The sequence below is a fragment of the Fusarium tjaetaba genome, assembly GCF_013396195.1.
Source record: "Fusarium tjaetaba strain NRRL 66243 chromosome Unknown NRRL66243_c0000243, whole genome shotgun sequence".
Taxonomy (NCBI): domain Eukaryota; kingdom Fungi; phylum Ascomycota; class Sordariomycetes; order Hypocreales; family Nectriaceae; genus Fusarium; species Fusarium tjaetaba.
In genome coordinates this window covers 116,537-130,642 of record NW_023501439.1, presented here as the reverse complement: position 1 = coordinate 130,642, position 14,106 = coordinate 116,537, and the positions used below count along the sequence as shown (strand labels likewise).

General features: G+C 48.9%; 7 protein-coding genes across 7 annotated transcripts; 3 read left to right on the top strand and 4 right to left on the bottom strand.

Annotated features, from left to right (window-relative positions):
- Positions 1–1,211: 1,211 nt before the first annotated feature.
- FTJAE_10514 (heterokaryon incompatibility (het-6OR allele)) lies at positions 1,212–4,031 on the top strand (the record flags this gene model as incomplete). The annotated part of the gene is made up of 1 exon (XM_037343365.1): positions 1,212–4,031. One exon carries the CDS (start codon positions 1,212–1,214, stop codon positions 4,029–4,031), a length of 2,820 nt encoding a protein of 939 aa, XP_037202479.1.
- A 122-nt stretch (positions 4,032–4,153) lies between these two features.
- FTJAE_10513 (uncharacterized protein) lies at positions 4,154–5,060 on the bottom strand (the record flags this gene model as incomplete). Its single annotated transcript, XM_037343364.1, has 2 exons — positions 4,154–4,908; positions 4,976–5,060. 2 exons carry the CDS (start codon positions 5,058–5,060, stop codon positions 4,154–4,156), a joined length of 840 nt encoding a protein of 279 aa, XP_037202478.1.
- Positions 5,061–5,517: 457 nt separating this feature from the next.
- FTJAE_10512 (uncharacterized protein) lies at positions 5,518–7,067 on the bottom strand (the record flags this gene model as incomplete). The annotated part of the gene is made up of 2 exons (XM_037343363.1): positions 5,518–6,426; positions 6,486–7,067. The coding sequence occupies 2 exons, from the start codon at positions 7,065–7,067 to the stop codon at positions 5,518–5,520; spliced, it is 1,491 nt and encodes a 496-aa protein (XP_037202477.1).
- A 1,199-nt stretch (positions 7,068–8,266) lies between these two features.
- On the top strand, positions 8,267–9,245 carry FTJAE_10511 (uncharacterized protein; the record flags this gene model as incomplete). Its single annotated transcript, XM_037343362.1, has 3 exons — positions 8,267–8,373; positions 8,421–8,863; positions 8,917–9,245. 3 exons carry the CDS (start codon positions 8,267–8,269, stop codon positions 9,243–9,245), a joined length of 879 nt encoding a protein of 292 aa, XP_037202476.1.
- Positions 9,246–9,429: 184 nt separating this feature from the next.
- Positions 9,430–10,737, bottom strand: FTJAE_10510 (uncharacterized protein; the record flags this gene model as incomplete). Its single annotated transcript, XM_037343361.1, has 1 exon — positions 9,430–10,737. One exon carries the CDS (start codon positions 10,735–10,737, stop codon positions 9,430–9,432), a length of 1,308 nt encoding a protein of 435 aa, XP_037202475.1.
- Positions 10,738–11,124: 387 nt separating this feature from the next.
- FTJAE_10509 (nucleoside-diphosphate-sugar epimerase) lies at positions 11,125–12,048 on the bottom strand (the record flags this gene model as incomplete). The annotated part of the gene is made up of 1 exon (XM_037343359.1): positions 11,125–12,048. One exon carries the CDS (start codon positions 12,046–12,048, stop codon positions 11,125–11,127), a length of 924 nt encoding a protein of 307 aa, XP_037202474.1.
- A 1,001-nt stretch (positions 12,049–13,049) lies between these two features.
- On the top strand, positions 13,050–14,078 carry FTJAE_10508 (alcohol dehydrogenase; the record flags this gene model as incomplete). The annotated part of the gene is made up of 1 exon (XM_037343358.1): positions 13,050–14,078. The coding sequence occupies one exon, from the start codon at positions 13,050–13,052 to the stop codon at positions 14,076–14,078; it is 1,029 nt and encodes a 342-aa protein (XP_037202473.1).
- Between the last annotated feature and the right edge of the window lie 28 nt (positions 14,079–14,106).

Genomic DNA, 14,106 nt, shown 5'->3' with positions numbered 1-14,106 from the left:
CGACCATAGGTAGTGGAAAATACGGGATCCCGTCCGCTCTCCCATAGATAAGCTGGTAAGGGGCGGATTAGTAGTTGGGTCGGTGACGACCAGCGAATCCCCGCTGTTGTATGTTTTTGCCGATCTTGATAAAAGACTTGTCTTTTTGGAGGTCAAATCGTGGTGATGTTGGAGAACACGCGGTTGCCGTGAATGTCTGGGTCCTGGTTTACCGCCTTTGGACGTTTTTGTTTGACCTCAATAGGGATTGTTGCAAAAGCTTGACAAGACAACATCAACGAGCAGTCGTCTGAGGTAGGCTTAAGACTCAAGAATAGCATGCCCAAAGAGCTCAGTATCAGCGCTCACCAAACTGGTGTCGGGATCACCAGTTATAGAAAACAGATAGCTCGCGTAAGCCTGGATAGATCCAAGCAATGTATGGGGGCCCCCTTGATACGGCGTTAACAGTTTTTCTATCAGAGAAGGCTCAGCAAAGGTGTCGGCTTTCGAGTTAGGCGCCGTTCAAAATTTCAAGACCATGTAAATGATGTAAACGGCCAGTAATTGAAGAAAGTGGTAAATCCCATTGAGAATCAAACGCGCGACACAAAAAACCATTGTCAGTTACTGATCTCGTGGTTTGGATGCCTTGGGTTGATTGCCTCTGGCGGGCGAAAATCCATAGGCTGCGTAGTGGTTCAGTCAAGTGTATTTACAGTGGGTGTTAGCGCAGGCGATGACCAAGGCTAAAACGTCGTCGCACCAGACCAGGGACACGAAACCTCATTCTGCAGCTGTTTTGACAGGGAAACACAAAATCCTTTGAAAATAAAACTTTGGGAGGCCTTCAATATAGCCTTAGAAGCGGATGGGGCAGAGTGCTAGGCTGAGTGTTGAGAAGTGAAGTCTGGCTAACCCTGGTATAAAGCTGAAAACCCCCTGGTCATTCCAATGAGAATGTCCAATTGCCGATGTGACTGGTGAAGCGCTTGAGACTTGGCAGCGCTCTTTGAATGGTCATCTTCCCTGAAACTGCATCAGCCACGGCGGCTATGCAACAGGGCGGACTTCATTCCGTGGTGATCTTCACACCTCGATAATGCCTCCTCCAACGTGAATCAGCCTTGGAGACACAAAAACGATGTAAATGTGTACATTTGAATGCTGCTATTCATGCTGTTTTTCGAATACCCGTAGCCAATCCAGCATTACAAACATATATCGTCAACATGTACAAGTCACACGTCCTCACAACTTCAACCTCCATCCGTCTCTTGGATATTATCGAGTCCAGAGACGGCATTGTTCGTTGCTCCATGCGAGTAGTAGACCTAAATGATGAGAATCTCGAATTCGCCGCCGTCTCATACACATGGGGCAACCCTACTACAGTTCACGAAGACCCCATGCCCAATATCGATGGCTTGGAATTCGCAGAACACGCCGATAAACTTCCTTTCACCTATTACAGCCCGCAACTGGGACCCGATGGCGACAAACTGGTGATGGTTGACCGGGCCAAGCTTCTGTACTACGATATGCATCGTTATGTCCCTCGTGAAGAGGTGCTTTGGCAAAAGCGCACTCATCATGAAATAGAGGTCGATGGGAGCCGAGTACCAATTGAGGAAAACCTCTTATCGTTCTTCCAATCAATATTGAAACTTCGAGTTGCAACCGCTCCAGTTCCAGGAGAGCCGGAGAGCTCGACTTACCGCTCCATCGACCTGCCCATCTGGGCTGATGCACTATGCATCAACCAGGCAGACCTCGATGAACGAGCTGCCCAAGTCAAGCTTATGGGGCACCTATACAAGTCAGCGAGCCTCGTACTTGCCTGGGTTGGCGAACATGACAGACTTGCAGAACTAGCGATACAGGCAATGGGGAGAGTTCTTGATTTCGACGCAATTCGTCTTCATGCACAAGACTCATCATACCAAGAACAAGAGGAAGTCACCATGTCTTCAGTACCAGGGATGACAGTGGTACACTGGTTCGCCCTCTTTTCCCTTTTCCAAAGGCTCTGGTTCCGAAGGGCTTGGGTCGTTCAGGAGGCTGTTTTTGCTCGGGATATCTTGATGGTTTGCGGCGCGACACTGCAAAGCATGGACTTCATCTTAGCAGTTGCTGGATTTCTGGAACAGACGGGAATCGATATTGAGTTATGCCAGTTTGGGCACAGTTTCCTCACTAATGGAGCTGTGTCAGACCAGTCTCAACACTGGGAGAAATTGTCGTTGCTCTCAGGACAGCCAGCGAGGGCGGCTAACGAGTTAAAGGTCACTCCGCGCGATGCTCTGTCTTTTATCATAGGATATCATCATACTCGCTCGCGTCTTGGGCTCTGCAATGCTGGCCTACCCATGGTCACCCTGCTTCCAGACGAAGAAGGGGAAGACGGGAAAACCAAGGACAAATCATGTCGATGGGCCATAGAACTTCCCCAAGTTACCCACCTCATCGATCACGATATAGTGGAATCTTTCTGTGAGGAGCTGGGTACAACTGGCTTCAGATTTGAACGCCGAAAGCTGCACTTACTTTCGGTCCTTTCCGACTTCCGGGAGCTCGAGGCTACAGATCCTCGAGACAAGATCTTCGCCTTTCTGAACCTTGCTGAGGACGGTCTCGGACTACAACCAGACTACAGTGCCGACGTCAAAGAGGTCTTTATCCAAGCAACAAAGACAATGATTGACAAGCGAATTGGATCGCACCTTGCGGTTCTATCTCATGTGCAAGACTTTTCCGACACAAGGATTCAAGGCCTTCCAAGCTGGGTGCCCGACTTTAGCGCCAGGCTAGGAAGGGTTCCTTTCGATCAAGGTGGGCATGACGATCGTTTCTGCGCTGGAACGCACGACAATATTGACTACGACGACTGGATAATCCATATTGACCCCGATAATAAGCTAAGCGTCAAGGGTATCAAGGTGGATACTGTATCCATGTCCACAGAGCTTAATCAAGATCCAGTTGTCCAAGCTCTGCGACTGGCATTGCATAGTCCAGCCGAATATCCTGTTCAAGTCAGAGCATGGCGTGTCGAGAATACTGGCGTTAATCGCTCGAGACGATTCATCCGCCCATTACAAGCGGTGACCCGGGTTGAAGCCCTGTGGCGCACTCTGATCATTGATAAACTGACCGAGGAGGACAACGACTTCGGGAGTTTGGACTCAAGAGTGAACATAGGGACGGGTTTCAGCAACTGGATCTTGACTGATATTCTAGAAGCTCGCGACTTGCTTGCTGAGTGGTCAGGACTTTGCTCGGAATCGTGGGCATGGGAACTGATTCAGAAGTCGTTCGCCACTCGCTTGGCTCTCTGGTCGGCCATGTATGACGCACGGCAGCTGTCCGATGAACTGCAGGTGCCAGATCTCGAAGCAGCTATATTTAATTTCAGGGAAAAGATAGCAAAGGAGGCAGAAAAGCCTGACAACAATAGAGAGGATGAAGAGGAAGTTCAAGATCAAAGCTACAGGCTAGCACAAGAAGCAAAGAAAGAAGAGCAGAGTAAGCATGGAAAAGGAGAAGCGGAATCATCTGAGAAAGGAGGAAATGACAGAAAGTCTCAGGTAGGAGGCACCGCTTCATGGGAAACAGGCTTTTTACCCCCAGCACGGCTCATCAGCAAAGGTTTTCGAGCTCCTGCGATGGAAGAAGACGAACAAGACGAGGACCCTTTGGGGGGCAAGTATAAGCGACCTTCGATGCAACGACTAACTCCACTGGGACGGAGAAAGTTACGCAACTTCGAAAAGCACATGCGGAATGCTACTCAGGGTCGAAAACTCTTCATGACGGAATCGGGACTGCTTGGCCTAGGACCCAAGACTCTCGGACAGAGTAGCAGCAAGGATGAAGTATGGATCTTGATGGGGGCCCGAGTGCCTTTCATTCTACACCATATCGAAGGTTCTAAGTATCGTGTTGTTGGAGAGGCATATGTTCATGGAGTGATGTATGGGGAAGGATATGATCGTTTTACTGGCTGGGATGAGTTCGGGCGCACTGATATAGATGATATACAGTTGGTCTAGGAAGAGGAATATCACAGCGCAAGATCCTTTAAAGGTCGGCAGTTATTTTTAGGGATAAGACAAGATGTATACAGCTCTAAGGTATTGCAAGTACGGGTATGAATCGAATGTTATGACCGTCTTCATGCTTCTTGGGCAATGATATCGACAGCTGTGTAACCAGCAGGACTTCCGCTAGAGATGAAAAAGTAATCACCAGCGCCTGGCTGGGCCTTGTAGTAGAACTGATTGTTCTCGCCGCTAAAACTTTCCGTAGTGCAGCCTAGGAAGTTTCCGTCATCGTCAGTCGGGCACTGGCCTTTCGGGGCTGTACAAGTAAGCTTGCTGCTGGCGATTTGGCAGGTCATATATTCGTAGGCTTTGTTGAGTCCTGTGTTGCCATTCTGGCAAAAGGCAATGTTGGCAGGGTCGTCGGGAGAGTTGGCAGAGCCGTAATAAGCACACAAGAGTATTCCAGTATCTTTATCTCGCAGTCGGCCTGTGTTGGGGTCGAGTATGATCGTTCTGGTGCGGCTGGTACCGGCTTGGGGGTTGAACAACAGGATACTGCCATCTTGGTCGGTCCCTTTCAGGGGAGCGCCTTGTATAGCGCCGCCGCCGCCGACAATAGTGAATGTTGGGGTGGCTACGGCGGTGGTGGTCGTGCTCTCAGCCTCGGCGGTCGTAGTGGTAGATTCCGCAGCGGTTGTTGTCTCAGCCTCAGCCGTTGTGGTGGTAATCTCGGCTACGGTTGTTGTCTCTACTTCGGGTGCTGTAGTAGTGTCTGGCGCGGTTGTGATGGTCGTTCCAGTCTCGATGGAGGTTTCGGATACTGAAATAGTGGACGATACCTCGGCGGTTGTAGAAGCGACTGAGGTTGAGGTTCTAGTCCCCGAAGCTGGAAAGAAAATCACGGTTAGCCATTTTCCAGCCTTATGTTCAACATTCTCTCTTTGTCGACTTACTGGAGGACCTGGGCTTGCAAGGACCTGCTAGCGCAGAGTCTGCGACAAGAAGGCCAATGGCTAGCAGTAAGATCTTAGATCGCATTCTGGGCACGATGAGAACTCGCAAACGATTGACTGAGGCGAGTGACGAATAAGAAAACATAAAGCGAAAGAACGCAGGAAGGATTAAAGGAAATGGCTATAGGGATATCGTTACGTGGTGTTGATGACGAAAATCTCATATCCCCGAAATCAATAGTCTGCGATAGCGCGCCGAGGAGAAACTTTATGCCCAGCAATAATTGGCTGCCAGGCTACAACACCCCGTCTAGTGTCAGGCACCGCTCGGAAACAGGCCTAGTTCATCCCCAGTGAAAAAGCTTGTTACCTCCTGCATCTTAGTCGGCAATCTTCAAACAATAGAGAGCTTGACTGTAACGGTGAACGATGTAACATTTTCAGGTCCTCAATATACGTTCGCAGTTGATGCCACAAGATATCGGTCAATTCAAGCTCTCTATTATAGTACGCTTATAGGCCCATCACTCTATCACCGAAAGTCATAGCTCTTCCTCTTGGTCCTCCCCAATTGGCCAGTCGGGCTGATGCACCATCGCCATGACCAGTCCAGGCTTATCGGAAGTGATCCCAAGATGGGTCTCAAGGCCCATCCGCCAAGTAGCCGGATAGAACTTGCGATTTTGGAACATGAACATGGATCCGATGAGATGGAACTTGTTGGGCTTCGGTCCATCATCTGTTGAGACCTCGTGACGAACAACGTCATACCAGTTGTGGTCTACCAGCCTTTGGATGACAGCTGCATCGTCATGAGGCCGGAGAACATCTGGGTTTGCAAGCTTCTCTAATCGTTCGAGCCAGGCTTCCTGCGTAAGGTTCTTGCCCAGTTCTATACCGTGGCCCATGCCATCCCGGCAAGGCTTGTATATGTAGTTGTTCCTGATGTTTGGGTCTGACTTTGACTCTCGTAGCAGATTTTGAAGTCCTTCTGAACCCGGGTTAATTGTTTGGATGATCCCATCAGCAACGATTGCGGCCTCTTCGGCAGTCAAAACACCACGTGAAACCATCTTCGGAAGTTCTTCAGGTATGATGCCAAGGAGTCGCTTGTCATGCACGATGAATACAGTTCGAAGATCATTGAGAGGAGTCAAGGACAGTTGGCGAGCGACAGCTGGTTCCAGGTCGGCATACTCTTCCTGTAGCATCTCAACAAACCACTGTTCCAAGAGTCTGTCCGTGGCCTTATCCCAGAGAGCAAACCCAGTTGGGGAAGTTTCATGAGGGCGAACTTCCAGGTCTTGAGGACGAACTGCCTCAACCGGAGGCCTTCCACGCGCAACATTGACAGCTGAGAGGATCTTCGAGTCAGCGCCAGGCCACTTATCTCTGATGGAGAAAAGTGGCTTTTCGGGGTTGAACATTGCCATGAGGCTGTTATAAGAAGCCTAGGTTTTGACAGAGTGTCAGTTTAAGTTAGGGCGTAGAAGATCGTTGTGATACTCACATCAATACTGTTCACAGGCTCAAGTCCTCCGTTGCTCGCACCAAGTTCCCGAAGGCCATTCTCACTCAGGGCAATTCCCATTACGGCATTTAGAGGCAGCCTTCCATTAATTTCGCATACATACGGTGACTCATCACGTAAGCCATCTGGACTGCGACCAAATAGCAAGTCACTTCGCCAACAACCAGCATGTTCGGCGTAGTCGGGAACGCAACAACTGGATGATACCCATCTGAGAAGCTCCTCTTCCGATGGATCCAACGGCATACGGTCCGGAAAGCGTGCTTTCTCGTCTGTAAACCACCGGTCCACGATATCGACAAAAACACGACCAAGGAGGAGATGAAGCTGCTCGAGTCGTGAGAACAGAGGTCCTGACACCGCAACAGCATGCGGTGAGATACGCTCCATAATTCCAAATGATAATACACCACCTTTAGCATCGGCGTAGAGATGCTTACGAAAAGTCCCAAGCTCTTTGGCGCGACGAGCAAGATTGCTGCGATATGCAGGGATCAACCGCTGCTCGTCGGCACTTCGGGAGACCGAGATTTGCATGAGTCCCGGCCGTTTGGCAGCCATGGCGGGCATTTTTTGTTAAGAATTCCAGTATATGATGGAGAAACTTTGAGCGTTGAAATACCGTGTGCAATGCTTATTACTTATACAGACCCCTGCCAGTCTGGATGTGACAAGAAAGGGCGCATGCGACACCACCTACCTATTCTAGCTTCATTCTGTCCCCACGATAAGCAGCGTATTACACTAGGACATGTTGTTCTGCGAAAGATGACTGTGGTCAGAATTTAGAGCGTAAGCGATTACGCTCCCTCGAACTCCTTCGGATTTGTCAGGGAGCCCGATTTGATACGCTAGTGATACCAAATAGTGAGTCTAACTTCTGAAATAATTTAGTGGAATCACCACACCAGTTTGAGAAAAGAACGAAGGATGTAGTGCTACTCCCAATTCCTCCTGTCTCATTGTCTTACACAAGCGCCAAGATCTGCTCAGTGTAAGCCCTAACCTCACGCCAAAGGCAGATTGCTCCTGCAGACACCTTTTTTGGTTGCTTACACGTTTCCTCATCATGTGATCAGATACGATGAAGCGGTCGTTCATTGAGCAGTAGATAAGGAGCTCAGAGACAAAAACCCTCACTAGGACATTGACTTGCATCATCTTCGTGTCTTCCTTATTCACTGTAGGATATTACGTCCTCTGTAAGTTAACTTTCAGTAATTCCCAGCCAAAAGGGTTGACTTACATGAGGTATGTTGATAAAGTCAACTTGGCCTAGGTAGATGACGACAACCTGGCGACCAAGTTTGGAACTTAGACTTCCCAGCATATCCAATGCCACGTTCATATAAGTCTCTGGGTTGGCGTCTGTGCTTAGTGAAGTTCGATAACGCTAGGTTCTTGATCCGAATAACCACTGTCGAAGTCGGCATTCTCGTTCACCATGCCACGCAGAAATGCATATATCTGTCTCCCAAAACACAACCCGGCGTCCTGTAGTAGCTTCGCCAGCTTATCAAGGAATTCGGCGGCGATCAGACAGAATCGCATACATGTGAGGGGATTCTGAGCATCTCGCATGGTGAGATATCCCACCAATCGGACCTTGCATTCCGATATACGGCATCCGGTTAATGTATCTGAAGTGGAGGTATTTTGCCCCGAGTGAATCAAGATATAAATTACAATTAATTCACTCTGATCTTGGATGTTTGGAGAATGTTTTTTTCATAAAGAGGTTGCCACTCTTGTTCCTTGAGATGAAGCTATTCGATCAAAGTCTTCTTCTGGTAGCTGGCCTGTCTGGAGCTCTTGCTAGTCCAGTTGCGTCGATGGCCGCCCAGACTACCAAAAACCTATTTGTTTTGTACGTAATGCCATCAGAACGAGTAGATTCTGTCTAATTGACAGTAGTGGTGATTCATACTCGACCGTGGGATTCTGGCCTGGAGGACAATTGCCATCGGCTTCCAACCCCATCGGGAACCCCGGACTGCCAGGGCAGACGACTTCTGCTGGACTCAACTGGGTCGGCCACGTCACGTCAACTCTTAACACATCGTTAATCCTCACATACGACTTTGCTTACAGCGGAGCGACTGTCGACAAGAAGATCGTCAACTCGTGGGCCCAGTACTCGATGTCTGAGCAGGTGGACCTCTATAAGCAATATGTTGCGCCAAAGATTACAAAAGCTGATACGCTCGTCGCATTCTGGATTGGTATCAACGATGTAGGAGAGGCGTTTTGGAGCAAGAAGAGTGCTCTTGTGACCGAATGCGTGAACAGATATTTTGAGCTCCTACAGGTTCTTGTCAGTGACGGCTACAGCAAGTTCGTCTTGCTGAGTATACCTGGTAAGCCCCGACCATTCGAAAAGTATCATGAGGTTGTCTAACTCTTGATGAAGCATACGCAGATCAGTTCCCCAAGATGATAGGCCAACCGGAAGTTGATCTGGCTCGCCTAAGATCCGACATCATTTCCTACAACAACGCAGTCAAAGCCAAGGCAGCTAGCTTCACATCCTCTCATCCGAGTATCAAAATTCAGGTCTTCGATACAAAGCCATCGTTCAACCAGGTTGTTGATAATTACGCGGCTTACGGGGCTAAAGATGCTACTTGCTTTGGCGCAAGTAACTGTCTTTGGGCAGATGACTACCATGCCAGCGGTGCCATCCACAAGCTCTTAGCCCAGAACTTGGTGAAGGCAGTGAAAGGACTTTTTGTCTTCTAGGGCAGCATGGTGGTGGGGTCTTTGCAAAGTGTACAGAATCGTGTATTTGAATCTGACTATCTTCTGTCATCCAGCATACATGCATGCATTTTGATAAGCGGGATACTCAGAGGCTCCTTCGATCTACAGTGTATTCGAAAATTTCATGTTATCGACAGCCTCTTCTATCTCCAGTGCTGTCGACTCAATCTTTCTCAGTACGCTCATGGGTATCGAGGACCTCAGGATTGTAGTCCGTTAGGAGAGACAAACATAGTTGCGGAGTATGCTTTTCGAACTGTTGCTGTAGTTCTGTGTAAAATTCTCCGATCCGCGCCTCTGAGTTGGCTGTAAAGTTTATCGGAGGTAGGACGTCCAAGGGGAATAGCCAGAATCCAAACGCCGGCGTCACATCCCGTCTGGATAGCTTCTCAACTTCCTCATCGTTAACCTCGCTTTCGTCTTCTAAAAGTTGATCCAGAATGCGTTTCCTTCCCTCCATTTCATCCCCAGCAAATGCGATTGCATCTCCTCTATGGTATACTGCCTCAACTGACTTTGTAAGAGTGCTATCTGGAGTTGATCGACCCGACGGCTGGTCGCTCGGATCATGCGCCCAGCACGCACTCTCTCTGACAAAAGTCTCTGGATCACAATCTGGGTAGCTCATCATGATCTGGTAAAGAACTGCAGGATCGTTATCAATTCCCCATTCTTCAAGATGATTGAACCAATCGGTCGCCTCGCTTCGTACCGTCATGATTTCGAGGCGATCGACACCGTCAAGAAAGTCTCCCACGGCCCTAGGTTCCTGCTCCATAGTCTGAAATGCAGGTACATGTGGTTTGACAGGGACAAAATGGCAGCTGGGAATGGCACGGGGGGGTCTCCGACGGTTTTCGCGGTATTGGCAGGTTTCAGCTTCATACACTCCATGACATACGAAGATGAATCTTTTCAACCGCTGGATAGCCGCCTTGATTTTGTCCAATTCACAGTCCGTCTTGAACGAGCTATCGAAATGATAATAATTGCAACAGCTCCCATAGGTCTGCAGAGCCAAGTTGACAACGCCAACGTGAAGTGGATCGAGTTTCCAGATATGATGTGCGAGTTCTGGGAAATAAGCCCACCCAAAAACATGTATAATGTCGAGCTCTGGGTTAAAGTAAAGGATCCCATCGTAGGTGTTGGTCATATGGACATATTTGCAGGGGATATGAACGCGGTAAAACTTCTTGGCGGCGGCACGAGATTCGAGAGTGGTAACGAAGAGCTTGCTCAAGGCGACGCGCTCTCTGAGTTCCACACGGCATCCCGCGCTATAGACTTTAAGGATTCTTTCGTGGGCTAGGGAGTGTATCCAGATCTTATCGCGAACCTCTGGAGGGAGCTTGTTAAATTTCGGGAAGCTGCGCGTGCTTCTTAGTATCGCCGGATTGAGAATTTGGACCTCTGCATCGGAGCTGGACGAGACTGCATCTTGCGTGCCTGTTCCTAGGGAAGTGGCCATCTTGCTTTGGCTACCCAGGCAGGGTTTCCACGAGTGACTGAACTAGGTATGAGAGACGTGCAGGTGCTTTTTATATGTTACTACTCGACGACCTGAAAAACAAAAGGTGACTTTTTGTGGCGCCAAAGTCCCAGTCCACAAGGTTTGCGTGGTGAGGGGTGAATATAAGCCATCAGCCAACAGCCTCGAAGTCACAAATGCTTGGTGATTGAGACTCGGTTGCGTAAGCTTCAAGGTCGAAATATGATGACGCGGCGGAGACTGTCAATGATGATTGGAAATTAAATTGTTCTACCTATTATAAATAAAATATTGAAACCCTTTGCAAACCCCCTCTTCTATAAGCTCAAACTTCTAAATAACTTTGTATGGTACTCTCCCCGTCTATCAGTGGCTCACAAAAGCACTTGTCTTGACCCACTGTTCTATCGTCTTCGCCCCAGGGTTCAGCTGTCGAACCTTGGCCAAATCAGCACCGTAACCTTCATCTCTAAACCAATTAACCATGATTCCGAGCTCGGCAACGCCATGCTTCAGAGCCTTTCCGAGCAGACCGAATGTTGTACCCGCAGGTCCGCCAGTGGCGTGCTCAAACGCTTCGCTGAGTTGCTCGAATGTGAGCTCATCGCCTGCTAGGCTGATAGCTTGCTTGCCCCAGGCCTGTGGGTCGGTGAAAGCTTCAGCAGCGAAGAAGCCGATGTCCTCCGTTGCAGTCCACTGAAGAGGCTTGTTCTTGAGAGTGTCGCGAATCATTGTGAGGAAGACTTTTGTGGCGAAACCGGGCTCTAGGTTCTCCATGAATGCTGTTGGGCGCAAGATGGTCCAGTTCATTGAGCTCTTTCCGTTGGCAGTCGAGTCGCGAAGATAATGCTCGATCTCGTGCTTGGTCTTGAAGTGAGGAACAACAGTGGCGTCGTTCCAAGACTTCTCGTCACCGCCACGGTCAACGCTAGAGTAGACAAAGTGCTTGACACCAGCCTTGATAGATTCATCGATGAGACCCTTTCCTTGTCGGACCTCACCCTCAAGGGTAACACCCTTGCCCATGGATAATTGGACTGAGTAGACGCCCCAGAGAGGCACAGTTCCGGCAGCTTGCTTAGCAGCAGTGAAGAGAGCGGGGATTGAGTCAAGGTCGCCCTCAATCAGCCTGATGTTTGTAGACTTGGCGGCTAGCTTTTTTGCAGAAGGTGATTCCTTGTTGCGGGTGGCAGCGAGGAGAAGGAAGTCTGCTTTCTTTGCGATAAGAGCATTGATGACAGAGCTGCCTTGCTTGCCAGTGGCGCCAGTGATGAGAAGAGCACGAGACATTGTTGTGATGTTGGAGTGGAAAGAATATTAAAGTAAGTTATGTATGTTTAAAGTGAAGTTGATTAGTTAGTTGTCGGTGGAAGTTGGTGAGTGATGAAAGTGTTTGCTGTTTGTTGTACTGTTGAGTTGCTGTTGATGATGAGATTGATTGAAGCAGGCCATGATGGGTTCTATATGTATTCAATTATCTACACTAGTCGGATCCAATTGCGAAACAAGATGCAAAACTTCAACCAACTCCATCGACGATTTCTAACATGCTTGCTAAGAATGGAGTATCTCGGATTTCCATATCTTGACACGTGCGGAGTGGATGGAAAGACAGTGACAGAGTGGACATTTCGGAGATGCGACAGATGCCGATTAACAGTGAACTAAGCCATATTGGAGTTAACTCATTGGCATGGCTCGGTGGCCAATCAGTGATCACTCACTCACTTTCGCATAATCTGCGGGTGACTCTAAGTTTTATGCCTTTATCGCAGGATACTCACGATATCTATTGAATGTGTGCACAGATGAAAGTAGCTTCAGTTAGCCATTCTGAGTACCCCGCTTGGCAGAATGATCAATTCCACCAATCGAACGCCGAGAGAACAAGCCGCCCCGCCCGGTGAATGCCAAGACACCGAGGGGCCAATGATGGACCGAATGGAATCCCGCACTGTTTAGCTGTCGCATAAGCAACCTACCCTACGAGGTTGGTGATGCCGTATGTCAGCAACTATGCAGTTTGTTGTGAATCCTTCAGATTGTGAAGCAATTACACCATAGACAGAGTGAAATAGATCAGATATGATATCACCTTCGGAATAGAATGAGCTATATAATACACCAATGTTCCGACTATCGTAAACTTGATATTCCATCATCTCAATAACATCACAATCCAGAACAAGCAACTCCAAACACTTTCACAACAATCTTCTTGTAAGCACCCGAGACACAATCTGCAATAATAACATCGAATAAAATTCCTGATTAGTACTACCATATACATTATGCCTCATCTCGCCGCTCAAGTCCCCGCTGCCAAGGCCCCTCTCGTGGTCCGAGAAATCGAGACTCCCGAGCCTGGACCCAATGAACTCCTCGTCAAGAACGAGATCATCGCCATCCAGCCAATCGACGCTAAGATCGCCAAAGTCGCTATGCTTCCCCTTCCTTACCCAACTGTCCTCGGCAGTTCCTTCGCCGGCACTGTCGAGAAGGTTGGATCCGATGTCAAAGACTTCAAGATCGGTGACAAGGTTGTTGGCATGAAGACCGCCGGAGCTAGTGATAGCAAGTACAGTGCTTTCCAAGAATACTCCATCTCATCGGAAGTCACCACCACAAAGGTTGATGATGACGAGACTATGGATCTTGCTGTTCGCCTTGTTGGTAACCTACCTACCATCCCTGCCATCTTCAACTATACCCTCAAGCTGGAGCGACCTGTTCCTGGTCAGGAGCCCAAATCACAAGGAAAGCGCATTTTGATCTACGGTGGAACCTCTAGTATCGGAAGCATGACTGTGCAATATCTCACTCAAGCTGGATACGAAGTCATCACCACTACTTCCCCCAAGCACAAGGACTTTGTGTCCAAACTTGGTGCTTCCAACATCATTGATCACTCTCAACAACCTGAGCCTCTTACTAAGGACCTTATCACCGCTGGCCCCTACGATATCGTTCTTGACACCATCTCGACTGGAGCTACAGTCAAGCTTCTCGCAGACGTTGTCGCAGCTCAAGGCGGCGACTCAGTCTACGCCCTCCAGCCGCCCTTTGGTCCCGAGACTCTGCCCACTGGTGTCACACGCAAGTTCGAGGGCTGGTCACTGCTGCTCGGTAAGGAGGAGAATGCAGAGCTACTGAAGTGGATCTTTGGCACATATTTCCCCAAGGCTCTTGCTACCAAGAGTCTCATTTCTGTGCCTGCTAGAAAGGTTCCAGGTGGACTTGGTGGAATCAATGATGCGTTGGATCTTTTGTTCCCCAAGGGTGTCAGCAGTGAGAAGCTTGTTGTTGACCTTCGGGATTAATTTTGGGTCTCCCTTTATGTCTCATTTA